Below are 22,227 nucleotides of genomic sequence, written 5' to 3'. Positions count from 1 at the left end.
GATGTGGTGTCTGCATTCTTCTCCATCACAGAAAACTTTATCAGAACTATAAAGACACACTTTTTAGCAGGAGGGTTTTTTTTGTTAAAAAGTGCATCTTCTGGTCCAAAAAATACAGTAAGTATTTTGGTAATAAAGAGCGTTGTCCGGTTTAGGAAAGCCATTTTAAAATACTCTACTAGGGATTTCTTGTCGGGGAGAGATGTTACAAAGGTTTATATTGAGATCTGTAGGACCCGTTCTCTCATGCATAACACAGATTGCACAGATTGGGGATTCCCCTCCGCTTATAATCAAGGACAATGCTAACAAGGAGGAATTCTCATAGGTAAAGAATGCTTTAGGCATTGTTAACACAACATCATCTTCAGGGAGATTCTGCATATTAATTAAACCCTAAATACTCTGGAATGCAACAACAGGCAGAAAATATAAAGGTGTTGTTGGATTTACATTTCTAAGACCTGCTGGCTATATATGCTCTTTGGGGGTTCAAGGGTTTTGAACTTAACTATAGATTCCCATTAAAATAACATTTGTCAAAAACAGAGAAGGCTCCTACAGTATACATGTGTATGACTATACTAAAGTGTTAGGTGACACCATTGCTTTTTAAATATAAAATTTAAAGGGCCGTTGAATCCCAAGCTTGGTCTTGTAGATTTGTAGCCCATGTAGAAAAACATTGCGGCCCTTAATAGGTGCTTTGGCCCTTACATGAGGTCTCAGGAAAAAAGAAAAGTTTCAGACTCCAAAAGTCAAGTCTGTTGGCACCAAATGCTTTGTTTTGTTCCACGAGTATCCATTAATGGTAACCTCACTGAAGGTTAATCAATGCGGTTTATGCATTAGAACTAGTAAAAGGTCATATATGATGTAAAAACAATGAGTAATGCTCTGCAATGTTAGGTGTACATAACCTTGTTAAGGACTGAATACAGTGTAGTATGCTGGAGCTGGCGTACATCATTTTTAATCTTTTTTTACTAAAACTAATAAATTACATGGCTAAAACCCTTTTCCCAAACAGATTGATTACTTACGAGAGTGTCATCGCTTCGAGCTATACTCATGTTGCTTCTTGACAAGAATGATCTTGACAGTCTTTGGCACAGGGATATCAAGCGGACAGATTGCTTGAAAAGAAAATGAAAAGATATGGACTGAATGCATGAGAAACAGTGTTCAGTGCCAAGTAATTTATACAAATATGACAGATAGACAGACAGACATGCAATAGATATACAGACTTGAGATAGACATGAAACACATTTCAAAATGTGTGGAAAGATCCTCAGGTTATCAAGTGTAGCAATAGTAGGGGTCACGTAATGTGTGTTGCACGCTTTGTATATATACGCCGTATGTTTAGATACAGTGGATATATGTCTCCAGACCCATGTTAACACTAGAAGTCCCAGAAATTTCGAGCTCCCCCCTGAAGTCCCGAAAGAGGGTCAAATGACTCTAAAGGCCCAGTCACACACAACGACTTACCAGCGATCCCGAAAACGATGCGACCTGATAGGGATCGCAGGTAAGTCGCTGGGAGGTCGCAGGTGAGATGTCACACAGTCAGATCTTACCAGCGATGCAGGAAAAATACAGGTTGCAATAGCGACCTGTATAATGATCTCAGCAGTCACTGTGACCCTGTCACACAGTGTCAAACACAGCGATGTGTCCTGCCCAGCAGGACATCGCCTTTGAAGAAAATGGCCTGGACCATTCTGCAACGACTAGAGATCTCACATCAGAGGCCTGATCGCTGGTAGGTGTCACACATAACAAGATCGCTAACGGGATCGCTACTGTGTCACGGAAACCGTGACTCATCTGCGATCTCGCTAGCGATCTCGTTATGTGTGACGGTACCTTTAGTCCAAACTGAATAGAACTAACTAGAAACTAAATGGCTAAACTCAATGGAAAACAACAACCTCCTGTGGTGCGACAGTAATGGCCTTAATTACAGAACAAAAGACGGTGATTATAGGATGTTAGCTAAAATCCTTCAGGTCATTCGACCCGTCTCTGGGTTCCAAAGGTAGAAATGTTAAATGACCCCTCTCTGGGACTTCTAGTGTTAAAATGCCCAATTTTGTCATATCAAAAAATTTTGCTAAGAATTATTTCAGAACTTTTTCCAACTTTAGGGTATGTCCACAAATAGCCTTTTTGCCATGTTTTTTTTCCTCCAGCACATTTATGCCAAACAAAAAGCAGCATTTTAAGGTCACAGCAAAGAGTGATATTTCTGAAGTCACATTGCTTATTATTTTTCCCTGCAGATTTGAAGCAGTTTCAATTCTACAGTATGTCAATTCTTTTAGCTTTTTTCCTTCCAAAAGACACTTTTTCTGTAAAAATGTCTGGTCTGCAGCTAGCTAATGCACCCTTGATCTGTACAAATCTACCGAGAAGCAAACTAAAATAATTTTGAAGAGAAATAAATTGACAGAACTATAATGTGGCTGCATAAGTGTGAACACCCCGCTATAACTGGTGATGTGGTTGGGGTTTTGAGTTAACCAACATTTATAGTGATTCCCATTAACACCATATAAAAGTTTAACTGTTCTAGTAGAATATTCCTGATATTGTTTTGGTTGAATTTTCCAGCAAAAGCCTGTAAACAGTATACAACACAACAAAGGCATCTCACTGTTGAAAGCAATGGCGTAATGATTGCGTTCGCAGAGGACGTGACCGTGAACAAGCCAGTGCTACAGGGAGTCTGCTGGCACCAGCGCATATTTCAACTGGATGTGCATCCCTGGACACACATTTAGCTGAGATGTATTGCTGCACAGAGACCCACCTGGTCCCTGCACAGCAATACAAGCTGTTGGCAAATCAGAGGCCAGCAGCTGATGTCTGTGTGCCTGTGACTTGAGGCGCATGGGAGTGACATCATGCTTGCACGTAAAAGTCAGTTGCCGGTTTCAGAAAACAAGAAGGAAAGGAGAGCAGAATCAGGTTTTTTCTATGTGTTCAAACACAGTGGCAAAACGGGAGACATATACAGCAGTATTGGGAACATATACACCAAGATGAGAAATATATATACCAGGATGGGGAACATATACACCAGGGTTGGCAACTCATATACCAGTATGTGCCATATATACCAGAATGGGCCCAGGATGGGGGACATATCCATCAGGATGGTGAATATATACCAGGATGGGAAACATATACACAAGGAGGGGAAACATATATACCAGGATGAGCACAGGATGGGAGACAAACACTGATGAGCAAAAGGCTAACAATGTATTCAACTTTTGACTTTCAGGCTCCATATCTCACCATCGATTACAGCTTCACACGTGAGACTATCATAATTTTATAGACAATCATCTTGGCTATCTCATACATAAATTTGACTTGTAGCTATTTAGCATATGATTAGTTATGCAGATTCTTGTCATGTCACTGTTTTTCTCCGGGTGGTGGAAAAATGTATTACTTTCGGTACATTACAAATTACAACCTGTTCTCACATTCTCGAATAGCGGTGTGTTATTAGATTGATTTCCAAGTGAAAGTCACTGGTTTCAATAAGACAAAACAATCACTGGGCATTGTGGATAGATACCTGGCCTTGGTATTTCCCTTGTCATATCTTAAAACTTGTCAAAGAATTGGATATTGACTAAAAGGGTCACTTAATATGGTGGTTATGGTGGTCTCCTAAAAAGAGCCACTCCTTGGCTAGGTCCTTCCCGGAGGGATATCTGGCTAGTTTCTGTGTTGAGACTCCTAACAGAGGCTCTATGGACGTTTTTGATTTGCATATTTCCCAGGGGGCAATGCACCTAGGATTTCACTGTGTTGAGCGCCCTTGTTGGCTGCCGGCAGTGTTTTTTTTGGCTGGTCTCCCCGAGATCAGTGATTGTTTTGTCTTGTTGGTCTACTAGGCATTGCTCCCACCTGGCCAGAATCCTACTCCACACTGTTGAGGGGCAATACCCTGAAACAGCTGTCTGCGGATGGATACCTGGCCTTGGTTTTTCCTTTGACATATCTTAAAACTTGACAAAGAGTTGGATATTGACTAAAAGGGCCACTTAATATGGGTGGTTATGGTGGTCTCCTAAAGAGAGCCACTTCTTGGCTAGGTCCTCCACGGAGGGATATCTGGCTAGTTTGTGTGTTGAGACTCCTAACAGAGGCTCCATGGACATTTTTGATTTGGTTTCAATAAGAGCAGCCATGAAGATGATTTCCCAAGAAAATAGAAACAAAATCATTGAGCTCACTGATAGTTGAAAGAATACGAAATAAAGTCCATCCTTTCAAAAGTCATTTTGTCAGGATGGCCCCAGGTTGGAGGACTTTAGTACAGGACATTACTACATAATGAGGGGGGGCAACTCATATGTCCTTATAGAATTTAGAATGCTACAAGGGCCCATACATCTGACCATCATGCAGACATTAGTTATGCCACTGGTTGAAAGTTATCAGTCAAGAACAAGATACAAAAAATCTCCAAGACGTTTGATGCAACCTTGGAACACTGAAGACTGTCATTAAGAAGTTGCTTAAATTTCAAGTCTGCCAAAAGTGTGTGGGGAAAATGTTATGATCTGATGAGGCCGAGGTTCAACTTTTTGGCCATAAAAGTACATTACACGCTGCCATATCGGTACCGATATTGCTGGCGAGCGTACCCGCCCCCATCAGCAAATCGTGACCTGAAGAGAGCTGTACACAGGAGATGCCCTCACAATCTGACAGGTCTGGAGCCCTACTACAAAACAACTGATTGCTGTTAGAAATTCAGAGGGTACTTCAACAAAGTATTAGTCTTAGTGTGTGCATATTTATGCAACCACATTTAGTTCTTTTCTTTTTTTCTTACACCCAAAAACTTTTTGGTTTGTTTTTCAATTGAATTCTACAGACTTTAGGTGACATTAAAAAGGTGGGAAAAATTCTGAAATTATTCTGCTTGATATGATTTTCTTTTTACATGACAGAACCTGGTAATTTATTAGGGGTGTGTAGATTGTAGGCTTTTTATATCCACTGCAGATACCTATTACATAGATAAGTAATGGAGATGGATAGATTGATAGATAACTATACGACAGACATCTACGAGATGGATGAACAGATAACCATGAGATAATCAGAAAAAGAGAGAGACCCGCAGGCAGACATATAGATCTACTTCTTATGTAGGAATAAGTGGTACAGGTGAATAAAAAAAAAAAAATACCAATCCTTTTTACGGAGATATTTGAAAAGCATTTAATGTATTTTTCAAAATATGAGATGGACATTTCCTCCCAAAAATTTGGGAGGAAAATGAGGTGTGCGTCTTATAATCCGAATGTAGCGTGCCGTGGGGTCATGGAGAGGGGTCACAAGAGGTAGGGGCAGTGCTGCAGGCACTGCTCTGTGCTTGCTGCGGGCAGTGACACAGGGGTCATGTGTTAACAGTGCGGGCTTCAAATAACGGTGCCCGGAGTCGGAGCTTGCGCAGATGGAGCTCTCGGCTCAAGATCTCATCTGCGCACACGCCGCCTACGGCCCATTGATGTCCCAGCAGCAGACTTAAAGAAAATGGCCCTGGAAGTGGCGCATGCACAGATGAGATCTTAGTTTATCAGTGAGCCAATAACAATCTGCACACGTACCAACTCCAGGCGCCATGTCTTTGAAGACCGCACCGCCGACATTTTCTGGATGTTTTCTCTGCCTCACAGGGCCTCCACCTGCAGCAAACATCTGGGACACCTGCCGCACTGCCTGCAACATTTTCACTTACTCCAGCACCACCCCTGCCTCCTGTGACCCCGCTCGACACCACCGCGGCCAACCATTTTTCCCCCGGTAAGACACCACCAGAATATAAGACAAACCCCATTTTTTTTCTCTGTAAATTTGGTGTGAGTCTTATAATCCGGTGCGTTTTATAAAACGAAAAATAAGGTATTTTGTGGCTGACATCTATTACCCTATAGAGTCTGACAGGCTCTTCATCAAAGACCTCATTCTCATGAATATACTCCATCAACATAACCCACCGGGTGTAGTGTGTAGCGCTCAGATGTGTGCATGAAACAAGCCAAACGTTTTCTAGGAAATAGGTAATGGCAAATAAGACATAATAATATCACACTACATAAAGATGAAGCCATGGTGGCATGTACCCACAGATAAAAGGAGAAAAACATACTTTCCATTTTCTCCGGGCAGCAAACTTCTTGAATTTCTCCATGTTCACCGCGGAGGCTTTTCTGCTCAGGGCTTGTTGAGTATCTTTAGGCTGTAACAAGTTTACAAGGAGTCAGAACAGCTGCGACTTCTACCCATTGGGGGTTTTCTTTAAAGCATTTGGAGAATAAAAATCCTCACAATAGATGTAATCACACTGCCGTGTTTTTGTAAGTAATAAAAGCACTACACTGAAAAAGAGAACTGTGAGCTGGAATAGGAGCAGAACGGGGAGATTTATGGGCTTTATTTTGTGTCAGCAACGAGACATCAGGGGCACGAATGTAGGCCAGTTATTACCACCGCAATAAGCTGCAAGGTAAGATGGAGTTCAGCTTCTCCCTGGACGGAAGTGAAATAACGCTGCCACTTAGGAAAATTAACTCCATCAATTACGCTGCACCGTACAGTACAAGATGGATGCATACAATACTCAGCCCTCTCTGTTGCCCTGTGCGGTGACGTTTCCAGCCTCCTGTACTTACATATGCAGCCAAGCACAATATTACATGCAGCTGGTTTATGTGCACTAAAGTCCATTAGGTAGAATGGCGGGCAGTAGTTAGCACTGTTGCTTTACAACACTGGAGTCCTAGGATGAAATCCCACCTACAAGGAGTTTGTATGTTCTCCCAGTGTTTGTGCGTTTCCTCCTCCGGTGTCCCCTATACTCCAAAGACATACTGATAGGGAATATAGATTGTGAGCCCCAATGGGGACAGGGATGATGAGCTCTGTGGAATTAATGTCACATTATGTATGTATATATATATATATATATATATATATATATATATATATATATATATATATATATATATATATATATATATATATATATATATATATATATATATATATATATATATATATATATATGAGATAGAGAGGTAGAGAGATAGAGAGATATTTTGTATATAGCAAAGCATAATAAATAGAAATCCCATATGCTTTCCTGCATTGCAGCACACAACTATATGAAGATCTATACATAAAGCCTGTCACCTCTCCCTGGATCTACAAGCACACGTGACATGTTATATGTGACGTGATAGTTACAAAATAATTTAATTTAAATAGTGTAGTCAGATTGACTTTGGGGTCTGGGACAGTAAATATAACAAAATACCCCAATTTATTTAATTAAAATAACTTATTTATTCACTAAAAAAACACCCACAAACGCAGTACAAAGGAGCATCAATAGAGGCATCAAGTTACCCACTTTACACAGATATTACAATTTTTTATATCAGTTAATGGAAAGCCAAAAACCTCATAGAGCTCTTCCCATCAACTCCCTACTCCACAGGAGGATATAACATACACTACACTGGTCGCATGAAATCATGAAATAAGACTAAAAGTGGATGAATATAAAGAGAAAAGGGAGAAAAAGACAGAATTCGTTATATTCTTAATTGGCTTCCACCATTAATCAAGTAAATGATACCTCAGATCCCCCATAGATAAAATATTCACACAGAGGCCACTCGTCCTGAAAGCATATGGACATTCACCGGTATCTACACTTATAATACCAGATAATACTGCACCCCTAGTGGATACCAGTGAATATCCAAAAATCAGAAGACCAACACTCTTGTTATATAGATATTCACAAATATTCCAACAGATGCAGATGCAATAATTACACCGGCTGGTCTAAATTAATTAAAGCCAACCAAGCTGTAATTATTAGTCCGGACAAGATGTTAGTCCATGTTAGTAAAATTCAAGCTCTTGATGAACATATCCTGAATATGTCACGGTGCCACATCTTTCTGGATCTCCTGTGTGCTGCAGGTATGACGCATGGCTACTGTGCTGACTAGGAGTGTTGCTTGACCCCTGGAAAATGTCCTTATCAGGTGTTAGGCTTAGGGTGGTGTCACACACAGCGACCACGAAGACAACTGCGTCGCTGCTACGTCACCATTTTCTGTGACGTTGCAGCGACGTCCCGTCGCTGTCGCTGTGTGTGACATCCAGCAACGACCTGGCCCCTACTGTGAGGTCGCCGGTCGTTGCTGAATGTCCAGCTTCATTTTTTGGTCGTCGCTCTCCCGCTATGACGCACACATCGCTGTGTCTGACAGCGAGAGAGTGACGAAATAAAGCGAGCAGGGAGCAGGAGCCGGCTTCTGGCAGCCTGCGGTAAGCTGTAACCACGGTAAACATCGGGTAACCAAGGGAAGACCTTTCCCTGGTTACCCGATATTTACCTTCGTTACCAGCGTCCGCTGCTCTCGCGGCCAGTGCCGGCTCCCTGCTCTCTGCACATGTAGCTGCAGTACACATCGGGTAATTAACCCGATGTGTACTGTAGCTAGGAGAGCAGGGAGCCAGCGCTAAGTGTGTGCGGCTCCCTGCTCTCTGCACATGAAGCACAGCGACGCGTGTAGTTATGATCACTGCTGCTTCTGCTGTGTTTGACAGCTAAGCAGCGATCATAATAGCGACTTACGAGGTCGCTGTTGCGTCACAGAAAATGGTGACGTAACAGCGACGTCGTTGTCGCTATGTGTGAACCCAGCTTTACTTCAGAAACTTATCACGAGTGTTTAGGATTCCAATGAAGTATGGGAATTTGGCACACTCATGAATATCTGTATCAAAGTCCTCCTGATGAACCCCTTGATTAATTAACCAGGGGGGGAAATGCGTCGAGGTGAAGGATTGTTTGGATTGTGGATTATTGCCGGCCAGGCATGCTGCATGTGCCCAAATGAAATAAAGGGAAAAAGAGAATTTTGTTACTTACCGTAAATTCTTTTTCTTATAGTTCCGTCATGGGAGACCCAGACCATGGGTGTATAGCTTCTGCCTCCGGAGGACACACAAAGTACTACACTCAAAACGTGTAGCTCCTCCCTCCTAGCATATACACCCCCTGCTAGTCAGTCCTAGCCAGTTTAGTGCAAAAGCTGAAGGAGGACATCCACCCACAAGTAGAGACAGAGTAAAACGCGGAACAACCGGAACCTCTGTCTACAACAACAACAGCCGGTGAAGACACACGGAACAAGAAACCTGCCAACAGGCAATAGGGAGGGTGCTGGGTCTCCCATGACGGAACTATAAGAAAAAGAATTTACGGTAAGTAACAAAATTCTCTTTTTCTTTATCGTTCCTATGGGAGACCCAGACCATGGGACGTTCTAAAGCAGTCCATGGGTGGGAATAAACAGACAAACTGAGAAGCAGGCGAAACCTAACTTCACAAATGGGCGACAGACGCCTGAAAGATGCGTCTGCCCAAGCCCGCGTCTGCCAAAGCATGAGCATGCCTTGGGTACTGCTTCGAAAAAGTATGCAGACTAATCCGAATGGCAGTCTGACAGACCTGCTGAGCCGTAGCCTGGTGCCTGAAAGCCCAAAAGGCACCGACAGCTCTGATCAAGTGTGCCCTGATCCCCGGCGGGGAAGGCACTTGAGTACACTTGTAGGCATCGGAAATGGCCGACCTAAGCCAACGAACCAGGGTCGGCTTAGATGCCGAGAGACCGCTACGCTGACTAGTGGTCTGCACCAGAGAGAGGTGCACCGCCTAATAACGGCGGTGCGAGACACATAGATTCGGAGCGCCCGCACCAGATCCAGGATATGCAACGCTTTTTCAAAGCGATGAACAGGAGCCGGACAAAAGGAAGGCAGAAAAAATGCCCCGGTTAAGGTGGAAGCAGCAACCACCTTAGGGAGAAAGTCCGGAGTCGGACGGAGACCACCTTGTCTTGATGAAAAAAAACAAAAAAGGGGGTGACTCCGAAGAGAGTGCAGCCAAAACAGACTCTCTGGCGTGAAATTATGGCCACTAGAAAGACTACTTTCTGTGAAAGATGAAACAAAGAAACCTCCCTAAGAGGCTCAAAGGGGGGTTTCCGGAAACCGTGAGGACCGGATTAAGGTCCCAGGGCTCCATAGGCCGCCGGTAAGGCGGAATGATGTGAGATGCGCCCTTGAAGGAGCGCACCGGAGCCAGCCGGACGATACGCCGCTGGCACACACTGACAGAGCCGAGACCTGTCCCTTAATGAGAGATAGTCCTAGCTGTAGACCGGACTGTGGAAGGGACAGGAGGGTCGGCAAGGCCAAAAGGCCAAAGGACACTTTGGAGCTCGAGTCATAGTGGAGATGGCTTCAGGAGGGATACCAGAAGTCGTCAAGATCCAGGACTCAAGAGCCACGCCGTCAATCTGAGAGTCCAGAATTCTGGCGGAAAAAACGGACCTTTTGAGAGAAGGTCTGGACGGTCCGGAAGATGCCATGGCAACACTACGGACAGATGGAGCAGGTCAGGGTACCAAGCTTGCCTGGGTCAGTCTGGAGTATGAGAATGACCCGACGGCCCTCTTTACTGATCTTGCGCAGGACTGTGGACAAGAGCTAGAGGGTGAAACATGTAAGAGAGACGAAGCTGGGACCAAACATGAACCAGTGCGTCTGCCGCAAAACCTGAGGATCGTGGACCACGGTTGGACAGCTGAAATAGTCTGCCTCGCAGTTTTCACGTCTAGGATGTGGGCTGCGGATACGGTGGACTAGGAGTCCCTCGTCCACTGAAGAATGCGTTGAGCCGCCAACATTGCCAGGCGGCTGAGTGTCCCGCCCTGGAAGTTGATGTAGGTAAACGCTGTTACGTTGTCCGACTGGACTCGAAGGTGCCTAGCCGCCAACAGATGGAGAAGGCTTAGAGAGCTAGAAATACAGCTCTGATTTCCGGCACATTGATCCAGAGGGCTGATTCGGACAGAGTCCAAGCGCCCTCCACGGTGGAGATATACTGCTCCCAAGGCGGATAGACTAGCATCCTGATGAGGATCACCCGGGACGGGGCCAGGAAGGAGCGTCCCTGAGACAGAGTGGCCGAAGCCACCACTGAAACGAGCCCCTGGTCTGTGGCGAAGCCACCACCCCGTGGAAGGAGGAAGTTCGCTTGTACGGCGGAAAATATCCAGCCTCAGAGGACGCAGGAGAAACTGGGCAAGGGAATCGCTTCCATTGACGCCACCATCTGACCAGTACCTGTATTCGGTGCCTGATAGAACGACGTCGACCGCCAGCGGAGGGACTACTGTTTGACTAAGGGCAGCTTCACAAGTGCCGACAGAGTCTCGAATTGCGTCCCTGGGAACGGGAACTTCTGGTTCGAAGTCAGAGTGGACTTGGACAGAATGACAAGCCACCCGAATTGGTTAGAGTGGCGAGAGTGAGCGAAGCACTCTGCTAAGAGTCTGCACTGGATGAAGCCCCGACAAGAAGACCGTCCAGGGCAAAAGATCACTGCCAATCCCTAGAGGTGCAGGACCCTAATCACAGTTGCCTCAACCTTGAGAATACTCGAGGGGCCGTGGCTAACCCCAAGGGAAGAGCCACGAATTGGACCACTCCGATTGCAAAACGTAGCCAACGCTGGTGTGAAACTGCGATTGGCACATGCAGATAGGCATCTCTGATGCCGATGGATGCTAGGGAATCTCCTTGGGTTATTGATTGATCCGGTGAAAAACACACGGAACAAGACCGAGACTCCATGTGAAAACGCCACACCTGAACATGCTTGAAAAGCTTAAGATCCAGATCGGAAGGCACCGCCCTCTTCGGGGACTAGGAATAGATTTAAGCAGAAATCTCAGAACCGTTCCCAGTCGGGAACCGGTACAATTACTCCATTGGCCTGCAAGAATGCCACGGCCTGTGAGAAGGCGGCGGCCTTGGAGCCGGGGGGAGTTGACAGAAAAAATCTGTTTGGCGGGTGGATACAATTCTATCCTGTAGCCATGGGAGATATAATCCCGCACCCACTGAACGGAGACGTGTTAAAACCATACGTCGCCAAGTGGGAGAGCCTGCCACTGACCAAGGACGTTGTTGGCGTGGCTAGATAGCTCGGAGGAAGCTGACTCAGTGGCAGCATCTCCTGCGGTTTTCTGAAGACGCAGCTTCGAGCGCCATTTGAGTTTATGAACCTTGGCCGAGCTAGTGGACGAGGCTGAGGGCTTAGAGAACGATCAGATGGAGGAACGAAAAAAACGAAACCTCAACTGATTCCTGCCCTGGACAGGTTTCCTGGTTTAGGTTTGTGGCATGGAAGAACTCTTCCCGCCAAGAGCTTCCTTAATTTCATCCAGTTGGTTCCGAAGAGACTGGTCCCAACAAAAGGGAGCCCAGCAAGGAACTTCTATAGAAGCATCTGCCTTCCATTTCCGAAGCCACAGGAGCCTGCAGATAGCGAGGAAATTAGCCGAGGCCACCGCAGTGCGGTGTCCAGCATGGCAGACATGGCATAGGATGAAAAGACTGAAGTCTGGAAGTTCAGGCAACCATTTCGGGCATAGAGTCCCTGTGAGGGAATGCATCTCCTCTAGAGAAGCAGAGAAGGCTACAAAAAAACCCGCACTGCTGTAAAGCTGAGGAGAACGAAGCTCCTGCCGCCCCCATACAGATTTGGCCAGAAGGACAACCTGGCGGACCGCAAAACCTTAAGTGAGGAGCCATCAGCCACTGACATAACGGTCCGGGCTGAGCCACCTTTGGTGAATGAGCCCACTCCTTGACCACCACTGGTGGAAAGGGAAAAACAGTCCTCAGAACCACGCTTCATGGGAAGCGACTGTCAGAGCGGACCCTGGGCTTGGTCACAGTGGCCTGAAAACTGGAGTGGTTAAGGAACACACTTTGTGTTCTCCTAGGCAAGGTAACTCCGGCGGATTGAGGTCCAGTACAAAATTAATGTACAGTGGGATCCTTATAGAGGTGCCGTCAGCCACTGATACAACTATCCGGGCTGAAAGTCTAGACACCGGAGGGACCACCCTTGGCGAATGAGCTCACTCCTTGACCACCTCCGATGGGAGGGGGAAACAGTCATCAGAACCCCGCTTTGGGGTCTGACAGGACAGGCTGTGGGCTTGGACACAGTGGGCTGAAAACTGGAGTGGTTAAGGAACACACTCCTTGTCCTGTTTAAGGTATACTGATGCCTTTCTGCCAGCGGGGAATACTCCCCTGATACAGGCGGATGGAGGTCCAGTACAAGTATAATGGACGCAATCCAATCATTAGCATCTGCGTCCCTACGGACAGATCAATGGTACATAAAGTAGCGTCCGAGCCCCTGGTAGAGACATCCTCCTCGTCCAGTGAGTGAGCTCGTGAATCAGAGCTGCGGGACGGGGAAGGACAGGGGACCCTGCATCTCCATGTCAGGAGGACGGGGTCTGACCAGAAGGAGAGTCCTCTGTGAGTTTTGCTGAGCGAGCTGTAGCAGAAAACGCCCTGAGAAGGGGGCTAATGCATGCTCAGCAGATTCCGGGACCGCCGACCCCTGGAAAGAGCGGATTCTAGCCAAACCGGGGGTCAGCCACCGAAGCCGGAGCAGCTGGAGGGACCACTGATGAGCCTCCAGGCTGAGGGGCCACTGTGTTTATGAGCAGTGCATAATAAAAACAGCTTTGCAGCCTTGCTCTGATGTGAGACATGCTGCAGAGGTGGGGGCTCTGTCCTAGAATGGCCCCCAGCATATATAAACAGATAAAATAAGCAGCTGCACAAATCGGAGGTTGTGGCTGCCAGATCGTTTAAACAGACATTTCTGTGCCCTCCAGTCCCTCAGCCCAGGCCCCCACTTGTCACAATGTGGAATCTCTGTGCCTATGCAGGCACAGAGAACGCTATGAAAATGGCGACCGGAGCGAGGAGAGGGGGTGGGGCCTACTCTGAGAGCGGCAAATGAGGTAGCCAGGGGAGGGAATCCTTCCTCAGTGAGGAGTGTCCCTTCCCTGTGCTGCACAGCCGCTGGGCGGAGCCGCACTGTCCCTCTGCATGACTGACATGCAGAGGCAGTGGAAACCGAAACTAGGCCTCAGGCGAAGCCGGGGTCTAGATTTAAACACGCGGCCGGTGTGCAGGCACCATCGGCGCGGTTCTCCAGTGAAAACTGGAGAACCGGCCGGAAATGTTAACACAAACATAAAACACACTCTCCCCAATAAATAAAGTATAAAGGACCCCTGGAAAGACCACTTTCTGTGGTAATAACGTCTCATATACTTAGCTTGTGAGACGCAGGTTGCCAGGTCCCTGGGGGGTGATCGCTCCGTCCAGCAGGATCCTGAAAAAGGGCTGCGGATGGAGACCGGTCTCCTGCAAAGCAGTGAGAACAGTGTTGGCTCCCACTTCAAGCCAGAGCCCCAGGGGATGGTGAAGGAGCGCGGCATGAGAAGGCTCCAGCCTTGGAAAATCAACCTTAACAGCACCGCCGACACAGTGGGGTGAGAAGGGACATGCCGGGAGTCCAGCTGGACCCGCTTTTCTTCCAAATCTTTGATCCAAAAGGAAAAATCAAAAATCAAAAATCAGAGAATGCATGTGTGTGTGACCTCCTGAAACACAAAGCATTGAACTGGCTAGGACTGGCTAGCAGGGGGTGTATATGCTAGGAGGGAGGAGCTACACGTTTTGAGTGTAGTACTTTGTGTGTCCTCCGGAGGCAGAAGCTATACACCCATGGTCTGGGTCTCCCATAGGAACGATAAAGAAATGATGGATATCTGGAACTAACAAACCATCTAAATTCTACTAATCCCCTGAAGAAATTTCTGGAGCTTATTCAAATTCAGAGTGGACATGTGAGATATTCAGGATATGTTCATCAAGAGCTTGAATTTTACTAACATGGTCTAGCATCTTGTCCGGACTAATAATAACTACAGCTTGGTTGGCTTTAATTAATTTAGACCAGCGGGTGTAATTATTGCATTTGCATCTGTTGGAATATTTGTGAATATCTATATAAGAAGAGTGTTGGTCTTCTGATTTTTGTATATTCACTGGTATCCACTAGGGGTGCAGTATTATCTGGTATTATAAGTGTAGATACCGGTGAATGTCCATATGCTTTGAGGAAGAGTGGCCTCTGTGTGAATATTTTATCTATGGGGGATCGGAGGTATCATTTACTTGATTAATGGTGGAAGCCAATTAAGAAAATAACTAATTCTGTCTTTTACTCCCTTTTCTCTTTATATTCATCCACTTTTGGTCGTCTTGCATGATTTCATGCGACCAGTGTAGTGTATGTTATATCCTCCTGTGGAGTAGGGAGTTGATGGGAAGAGCTCTATGAGGTTTTTGGCTTTCCATTAACTGATATAAAAAATTGTAATATCTGTGTAAAGTGGGTAACTTGATGCCTCTATTGATGCTCCTTTGTACTGCGTTTGTGAGTGTTTTTTTAGTGAATAATCGTTATTTTATAAAATAATTTACCATAATATAAATGTTTAGGCAATAAGAAGAATAAATTGGCTAAGATTTTTTTAAAATTTTGTTTGCAGAACAGTGATTCATTTGAATAGGCCCCACGTAATACTACAGAATCAAAATAATAGCAAATTCACATACAGATATGTTAACATACTTGTGAAATTAGTTATTGACCCTACCTTAATCCATGGGTGATGCAAGCTATCTTCAATAGTCATTCTCTTCCTTTTAAAATAAAGAGAATATTGTTACACAGGTTGATACTTATTCATAATTTGAATGCTACGCCGTACACTACTTAAAGGGGTATTCTCAAGTTATTAAATGGCTTTAATTGAACATCATGAAAATAAGCAAGTCTGCCATTGAATTGCTTTTTTCTGTTTGCTGTCATTCTCTTGTAACGAGAGCTTTTATCTTTCATCATGTACAGCAGGTTTCCATGGAGTTTTTTCACCAATGCCTACCCAAGTAGATGTAGAAACCTGGCACTCAAGATGAATGTGAATAGTGGTCTTTTATTGAGACCAGCAGTGGACAGAGCGTCATACCTGACTACGCCAATTGCCAAGTTGCTATACCTTCTGAGGACCCCCTGCATGCACACTGATGAAGGTCTTTGACCGAAACGTCTGTACTTGTGCTAATCCTACAAGTTCTTCTCAATAAAAGACCACTATTCAGATTCATCTTGAGTGACAAATTTCTACATCTACTTGAAACGGTTTTGGATCGTACTTGAGCACCACTCCAGAAGTGCCGTGGGTATCAACTCACCAATGCCTGCCCAGACCCTGGCAGAAGGTGAGCAGTAAGTTCATTCCATCAGAGGAGTTAACTTCTAACATACCAGCCACCTCTCTCCAGCTCATTGATTTCTATACACCAGTTATCTCCTCCCCCCTCCCTGTCAGATCTTAACACGTTGTAGTTATAAATTTCGCAAAACCACCAGCCCCAGCATCTGCTTTTCCCAGAGCTGGTCTCCTAATCACTATTCGCAAGTTCAATTTGTTATCTCTGCATGTAAATACAGTGATAGCAGTGCAAGCTCAGAACAAACTGATTGCTTAATGTGTTATAGCAGAATATGTGCTGAGCATTAGAACTTTACTAATACTACAGCTTTGCTGCTTACAAGACCTGTCACTCATTAAAAAGTGGCCACCATACCAGAAACCAGGAAGTAGGGAGACTGGATAGTTCTGAGCTTCTCAAGAGACAACTTGAAAATTCCCCTTTAAGGACATGATCACAAACAGAATGCTCTTACTATACAGCAGTGTTTGTAAGAAAAGTTCAGCTAAAGAACTAAGTCTTTATGATATGTCAGAACTCTTAATTACAGATGAGTAAAAAGAATTGCAGGACCACTGGTCACATTGGTCCGGCAGCCACAGACTACCAGAGTCCTGCAAACCAACAAACTCCTACCTGCCAGCATCGCCGGAACGTCTTCGGATTAGGCTAAGCAATATGTAATCATTGTGGCATGATGTACACGTGACATAGCACTACTAGTCAGAAGAGGATACAGAGATACCAGCAAGCAGAAGAAGGTTCATAAGGCTCTGGTCCAGCAGCCACAGACTACAGACATGGCTGCTCTATTGTTTATCTAAACATAAAATATATGACGTACATGGTCCACTGAGCAAATAGGCACAAATATGTTTGAGAATTCACCAGCTTTACCCCCAAAACGATGCCACAACAACAGCTATTTACATGGGATCCAAAATAGGTGAGTGGTGTATATTATATATATTCATGTGCCTTACTGTCACCTGCTTGGTATTTATGCTTTCTGTGAAAATAACCTTATTCAGATGTAGAAGATAGAGACTATGTCCTTACAAGTTCTTAGAAGTGAAATGCTTAAATGTAGTTATACATGAACTAGAAATGCTCTCTATACCGCCATACAAAAATGCAAAATTATCTGATATTTCTTACATATTCCTATTTTCTTCCCACATTTTTCTAATGATAGGTCGTTTTATGATTGTATTACATGATATTATATAACATGAAAGGCTCTGACATTTAACTTCCAAGCGATCTTCTGAAAGAGCAGGGTAAACAAAAGGCCTGGATGTATTTCTCTTCTCACAATGTATCTATTATTTCTCATCTCTAAGTATCTTAAAATAGAGTCAACAGAAAATCAGCGCAGTTAAGGCTTGTCACCAATATTTTCCCCAGACACGTGGAGTTGTACAACTGACTAAATATAAATTGATATGTTACCATTTTATTGCTCTATAGTTTAGCATTAGTCTTACAAAACAGGGTTACAGCCTCAGGAGCTGTATAGGAAGACATTTTAAATGTGACTTTGCAAAAACTTTGAGAAAACTTAAAGATATATCTAATATATAATTATAAAGCCCCAAAACTAAAGGGCTAACATTTACTGGAATTTTTAAGTATACTGTCTCCAGCGCTGCTGTTGCTTCCGAGTCACCAATCAGTGCAGTGAATATTTATGAGCATAATGAGTGGAACCCGGAAGCAAAAGCAGTGCCGGAGACAGGTAGCAAAGTGACGTGTTTTCTCCAGTACGTGTCACAAGTATCACATCAGTGTGCAGTCCATGTGACATCCATGCTGCCAGCAGAAAACGGACATGTCGCCGTGTGCAAATAGACATGCGTGTCCTCCACACGGACTGTGTGAAAACAAATGGTGTGTGCAGACCCAATGAATTTAAAGGGTCTACGTCTGTCCGCGTCTCCGCTATGTGTGCAAATGGACACCACATGTACTGGAAACACAGACGTGTGAAGGAGTCCTTAGGCTGTGATATTAATCAGATTTTTCCTATAAAATGCTAAAGAGCCTCTGTAAGTGTGAAAAAAGGAAGACTTACTTTGGGTCCTTGATAAGAAGTCGCCGTATAAAATCTTTGGCCAAACCACTTGTGTTGCTAAAAAATTCATCTTCAAATTCATAACTAACAGCAGAAATATTAGCCAAAGTCTCTTGTTTGGTGTCACCAAGAAATGGGGAAGCACCGCTCAACCTGGAAAGATCGAAATAAAATTCGTTATCTTTTTCTTTATACTTTCCAAGTCACCATTCAAAAAATTTAAATTTTTTTTTTCTTTACTACAGGGTGGGCCATAAGTATGGATACACACTGATAAAATGGAAGTGGTGGCTGATATCACCTTACCGTTTGTGGCATATTAGTACATGGGAGGGGCCTAACATATGAGGCCGGTTGATACCCATGGCGGCCCTGCAAAGCTGCCATTTTGAATTCAACTTTACTTTATCAGGGTGTGTCCATACTTATGGCCCACCCTGTATAAGCAATTTGGAAGGCTCCAAAACATAAAAATTGGGTAAGACTAAGGCGGGCTTTACACGTTGCGACATTGCTACCGATATATCATCGGGGTCACGTCGTTAGTGACGCACATCCGGCGCTGGTAGCGACATCGCAATGTGTAAATCCTAGGTGCGACGATGAACGAGCACAAAAGCAAAAAAAAACAAAAAAAAACGCAGTACTGTGTCACGTCGTTCATTTTCATAATATCGTTACTGCTGCAGATACGATGTTGTTTGTCGTTCCTGCAGCTCCACACATCGCTGTGTGTGAAACCGCAAGAACGACAAACATCTCCTTACCTGCGTCCACCGGCTATGCGGAAGGAAGAAGGTGGGCGGGATGTTATGTCCCGCTCATCTTCGCCCCTCCGCTTCTATTGGCCGGCCGCTTAGTGACGTCGCTGTGACGCCGAACGCACCTCCCCCTTGAAGAAGGGATTGTTCGGCGGTCACAGCAACGTTGCCGACCAGGTATGTGCGTGTGAAGCTGCCGTAGCGATAATGTTCGCTACGGCAGCAAGCATCAGATATCGCATGTACGACGGGGGCGGGTGTTATCGCGCTCGACATCACTAGCAATCGCTAGCGATGTCGCAGCGTGTAAAGTACCCCTAAGTCACACATGCAGATTTGTATCTAGCTTGAGCAGCAGTTTTTAAAGGCATCTGTCAGCAGGACTGCCCCCAAACTATATAGGTGTAGCATGTAGCTCTTTCAAAGACAAGTCCAGCAATCCCGTTAGGTTTCTTGCACATGTATCATTATTTTGTCTGCATTTTTCATGTAAATTAAAAGCTGCTTTTTGCAGTACTAGCAAAGGCTGGTATCTCATACACACGCTTGGTTTTTTTTTTTTTTCCTAACTAAATTTGAGAACTGCAGCAGGTCCGTTCTTTCACAGTTTTGCAGTGTTTTCTTTTTTACCCATAAAAAGCAATGAGAAAGTGAAAAAATGCTGCAAAAACACAAGCGTTTTTGATGAATAAAACCAACTATTAGATATGAGAAACTAAATTGTAGACTAAGCACACATATAATCCACACTCCAAAAGATTCTGCATAAAAACCATGACAAATACACAGTAAAACAGGTAATTTGAACACATTGCTTTTTTTACTGCCAAGAGAGCAGGTTTTGGCTGCAGAGAAAGAAACAAAACAATGAAAAACTCTGTATAGCTTTTCATGCCCACCAAGTTTATTATTAAGAAATCAATGTAAATGGCAATGCTCGATCTGATGCCTTTGTCACTCCAGCTCTATTCCCCGTCCAGCACTATCTCCTCCTGCTTGTCTGTTGGCTCCTGTAGCCATACAGAATAGAGGCTGTCAGGCAAGCAGGAGGAGGTGGTGCTGGGTGGAGAATAGAGCTGGAGTGACAGAGGCTGCAGATCTACCATAGCCATTTCCTTATCCATTCAAAGCGTATTTCTCAGTAATGGAGGAATGGTCTGGCCATGTGAAGGTGTTGTTGGACTTGTCTTTGAAAGAGACACATGCACATATAAATAGTTTGGGTTATGAAATGCTGCTGACAGATTCCTTTTAGCCAAAGTAAGTAGTGTATTTAAAAGGAATTTGCACATTATGTCTTTCGGGTAAGCATACACGGCGAGTAAAATGGAGTGACTGGAATGCGATAAAAAAAAGAAAATCGCATCCCACCCGGACCAATGTTACTCTATGGGGCAGCTCATATGAGCTATTTTTTTTCTCAGCCCTAATCAGACTGAGAAAACAATCGCAGCATGCTGCGGGTAGAATCCAATTCAGTTTCACTTGCACCCATACAAGTCTATGGGGGCGAGAGAAAAATCGCAGTGCACATGCATTACACTGGTGTAACGCGAGTGCAGTGTGAGAATCTCTTCAGCTGACAATGGAGATGGGAAGAGTAATCCCTCCCTCTCCTCTGCAGCGCCCACCCTGTCCTCTGCGGCTGTGCTGTGATTGCAGCACAGTGGCATGACACTCGCATAACACTCTGCTTCCACTCCAGCAGAGCGGGAGCTGAGTGTTATGCGATTGTGTCGCAGTAAAGCCAGTGTGTCATTAGCCTTATTCAGATACCTACTCAGTATTTCAAGATTCTTCAAGAAAACGCCTGCAGTGTTTTTCCTGTAGCATCTTTCGCCACATTTTTTGGGACAGCTTCTTTATATAGATAGTGACTTCCAAGTGGCAGCCACTATTCTGATGCTCAGGTAACTTCTTTTAACTGCTTTGTGGCTTTGAAAGCCTCAAGTCGTTAAAAGAAGCGCAAAAAGACTGAACACAAGAACAGAAAGTCAATTTGACATTGCAGCGCATACAGTAATTCTTTAATTTATTCATTAGTCCTTTTTCAGGAATGTTCCCGAGCACTCGAATAAGACATCGTGTGCACATACTCAAAGTCCCTGGTCTCCACTTTTGCCTTTGGCTAAAAAAATCAACAGAATAAACTGCGAGTATATTTCTAGCTCAGTTCAGTTACACGATTCAAATAAGGAAAGCATATTGTAGAAAATGTAATATATTTTAGAATACATTAGTGAGTGTACATCCAGGCTTACAAATATTAGGTATGGTTACAATTTCTCTTCATCTAGCTGAAATAGTGGAAATATGAAACCATTCATACATGGAATACTTGTTTCAACTTCATGAACAATAAGCACAGAAAATCAGCAACAAAGTGCTGGAAAATACACTAAACCCCAAGTAAAGGCTGTATGAACAATTCTGCATTGGTTATGTGGCAGACTCCAGACGTTGTAAGGATGCTTTCACCCTCCATTTTTCCACATGTTCAGTGGTTCCGTAAGGGCTCATGTATAGTGATGATGAGCAAATAGTAACTGTTCGTGTTCGGATTATTCGTATCAAATCCCAAAATGCTATTCTGGTATTCGTCATGAATAACGAACCAAAATGGAGCATTTTTCTTGTCTTGACGAATACTGGAATATTGGGTAAGCATCATCCGAATACGAATAGTTACTATTCGCTCATCACTACTTACGTCCAACCGCCCCTGAAAGTTGTGATTCAGACGTAGGCGCCGATGGTTCCATTGACTATAAGACTATGTGCGCACACAGCGTTTTTTTGACACTGCGTTTTTGTCCGCTAAAAACGCACAAAAATGCAGAAAAACGCACCCGCGGCAAAAACGAACCGGTATAAAAAGCATGTGTTTTTACCGCATTTTTGATCTCTGCGTTTTTCTGCTTTTTTCCAATGCATTGCATGGGGGGCAAACGCAGGAAAACGCAGGAAAGAAATGACATGTCCATTTTTTTTTTAAGCTCAAAAACGCAGCTTAAAAAAAAAAAAAAAAAAAAAAAAGTTGTGTGCGGACATCAAAAATGAAAAGTCATAGACTTTGCTGGGGAAGCAAAGTCATGC

General features: G+C 44.4%; 1 protein-coding gene across 1 annotated transcript in view; it reads right to left on the bottom strand.

The window, feature by feature from the left end:
- The window catches only part of DAPK1 (death associated protein kinase 1), a 249,771-nt gene that overhangs the window by 69,475 nt on the left and 158,069 nt on the right, over positions 1 to 22,227 (bottom strand). The window contains exons 8-11 of the mRNA XM_075318554.1: positions 18,371 to 18,523; positions 15,678 to 15,723; positions 6,194 to 6,283; positions 1,044 to 1,136 (exon numbers count right to left, since the gene is read on the bottom strand). Of these exons, the coding sequence (XP_075174669.1) occupies positions 1,044 to 1,136; positions 6,194 to 6,283; positions 15,678 to 15,723; positions 18,371 to 18,523 (382 nt within the window). The remainder of the gene's footprint in view (positions 1 to 1,043; positions 1,137 to 6,193; positions 6,284 to 15,677; positions 15,724 to 18,370; positions 18,524 to 22,227) is intronic.

The sequence above is a fragment of the Anomaloglossus baeobatrachus genome, chromosome 1, assembly GCF_048569485.1.
Source record: "Anomaloglossus baeobatrachus isolate aAnoBae1 chromosome 1, aAnoBae1.hap1, whole genome shotgun sequence".
NCBI lineage: Eukaryota > Metazoa > Chordata > Amphibia > Anura > Aromobatidae > Anomaloglossus > Anomaloglossus baeobatrachus.
The sequence above is the reverse complement of the archived record's forward strand: the minus strand, read 5'-3'. Positions and strand labels throughout refer to the sequence as shown.